Genomic DNA, 1,889 nt, shown 5'->3' with positions numbered 1-1,889 from the left:
CTTCTTCATTATTCAGTCAATGTCATAAATAAAAAATAATAATAAAATTTATAACTGAAAAAATGACATGTATATTTGCGAAACTACGTTTTTGTCTATAAAAGTTTTCTTTTTTACATTTTAGCATACACCTTCAGATCAAATATTTTCTTTTTAATAATATATATAATAAAGAAACATTTAATATAACATTATTAAATATAATAAAGAAACATTTCACTGAATTGTTCAAAAACTTTTGAAGGATAGTGTGATTATGTAAATATTTGTCTAAATATAATCCAAAATAAAACACAATTAAACTTTTCCCCTCAGCAGCTGCAGTATGTGTCAGGTGTATCAGTGCAGTCACTGTTCATTCTGACTGACGGAGGTTTTTGTACGACTCTATATCACTGTGTCAACACCCATTTACTATTAGGATAGTGTAAACTCTGACAGTAATAATCTCCTGAATCTTCAGTCTGAACTCCACTGATGCTCAGAGTGAAATCTGTGTTTGATCCACTGCCACTGAATCTAGATGATACTCCAGACTGGAGGCTATTGATGTTATATATGAGGAGTTTAGGAGCTTCTCCAGGTTTCTGTAAGTACCAGGCTAAGAAATCGCCATTATACACTTTACTGCTGACTTTACAGTTTATTTGAACACTTTGTCCTGGTTGAACTGCTGTTATTGATGGACTCTGAGTAACAGTGTACTGTCCTCTACACACTGAAAGAAACAACAAGAATGAAATATAAAACAACACTGAAACAAATGAAGATTTCACTCTTCAATGAATGAACAATCGTGATAAAAATGTTACTACACAAACCTTGAGCAAACACTGTGAGTGTCCAGATGAAGATGATGCTGAAAGTCATTGTTGTTCTTGATGGTTTGTGTGTTGATGAAGATTGTGTTGTGTTGTGTTGTCAGTCATGAAGTGTTAAACTCACAGAACTATAAACACTCTCAGAGCACTGAAGCACGTGATCACAATGCAAACTCACTCTCTACATTTACATCAACACACGCAAACACTGTTTTATCATTTAATGTTAAGTTCTGCACATTGGTTGTATTTTGTTTTCTGTGATTGTGTGTAGTGATTATTGAACAAGTGTGTAATGATTTGTTATGGTGAATAGTTATTCATTCTTTGTGTGTAATTGTGATGGCCAGGATTTATGCCACACATGATTTATATGCCAAAGAAGATTCTTATATTTTCATCTTTGCATTGATTAATAAATGAAGACTTTACTATATTGGTTTGTTTTAATATCTTTATTTGTCATTACACTCAGTCAGTGCACAGGCTTAGTTGTTTGACTTAAAGTTAAAAACATTAAAATCAGCTAAAAACAGTAATGTTAAAAACATAATCAATGATTGAATTTATAATAATTCTTATATTTTACTGAGAAATGTTTGGTACCTGTGTTGTGGGAGCAGACCAGCATAGTGACAAAGAGGTTCAGGCAGGAAGTTTAACTGTTTTATGGGAATTCTAAAGGAAGTGAGAATGTACCATCTTCAATGTATAAGAGAAAATGGGATGTCCAGATTAATGTGATTTTGTTAATAGAATTGTTTTGCATTAACTAAAGTTTATCCATGACTCCATAGTTAAAGGTATCATGTTCATTCTAAGGTTTGTGTTGTTACTGTACTACCATATTTCCTGTAGTTCAGTGGTGAGACCATTGTGTTAACGACACAAGGTTGTGGGTTCAATCCCAGGGGATTACAAATACATATGTAAAATGTATAGGATAATGCAATGTAAAAGCATGCATACATTTTAATGTTTTTAGAATTAGTATGGTTTTGTTTATTCTCTTTTGTTTAAGTGGTGCCGGCCACCTCTTATAAATTCAGTGTATGCCTTGTCTAGGCG

General features: G+C 32.6%; 1 gene segment (V, D, J or C); it reads right to left on the bottom strand.

Annotated features, from left to right (window-relative positions):
- Positions 1-392: 392 nt before the first annotated feature.
- On the bottom strand, positions 393-882 carry LOC130414140 (Ig kappa chain V region 120-like). The segment is given in 2 exon segments: positions 393-718; positions 822-882. Coding segments are annotated over 2 exon segments (375 nt in total).
- Between the last annotated feature and the right edge of the window lie 1,007 nt (positions 883-1,889).

Source organism: Triplophysa dalaica, chromosome 24 (genome assembly GCF_015846415.1).
Source record: "Triplophysa dalaica isolate WHDGS20190420 chromosome 24, ASM1584641v1, whole genome shotgun sequence".
Taxonomy (NCBI): domain Eukaryota; kingdom Metazoa; phylum Chordata; class Actinopteri; order Cypriniformes; family Nemacheilidae; genus Triplophysa; species Triplophysa dalaica.
This window is presented reverse-complemented; position numbering and strand designations above follow the sequence as displayed.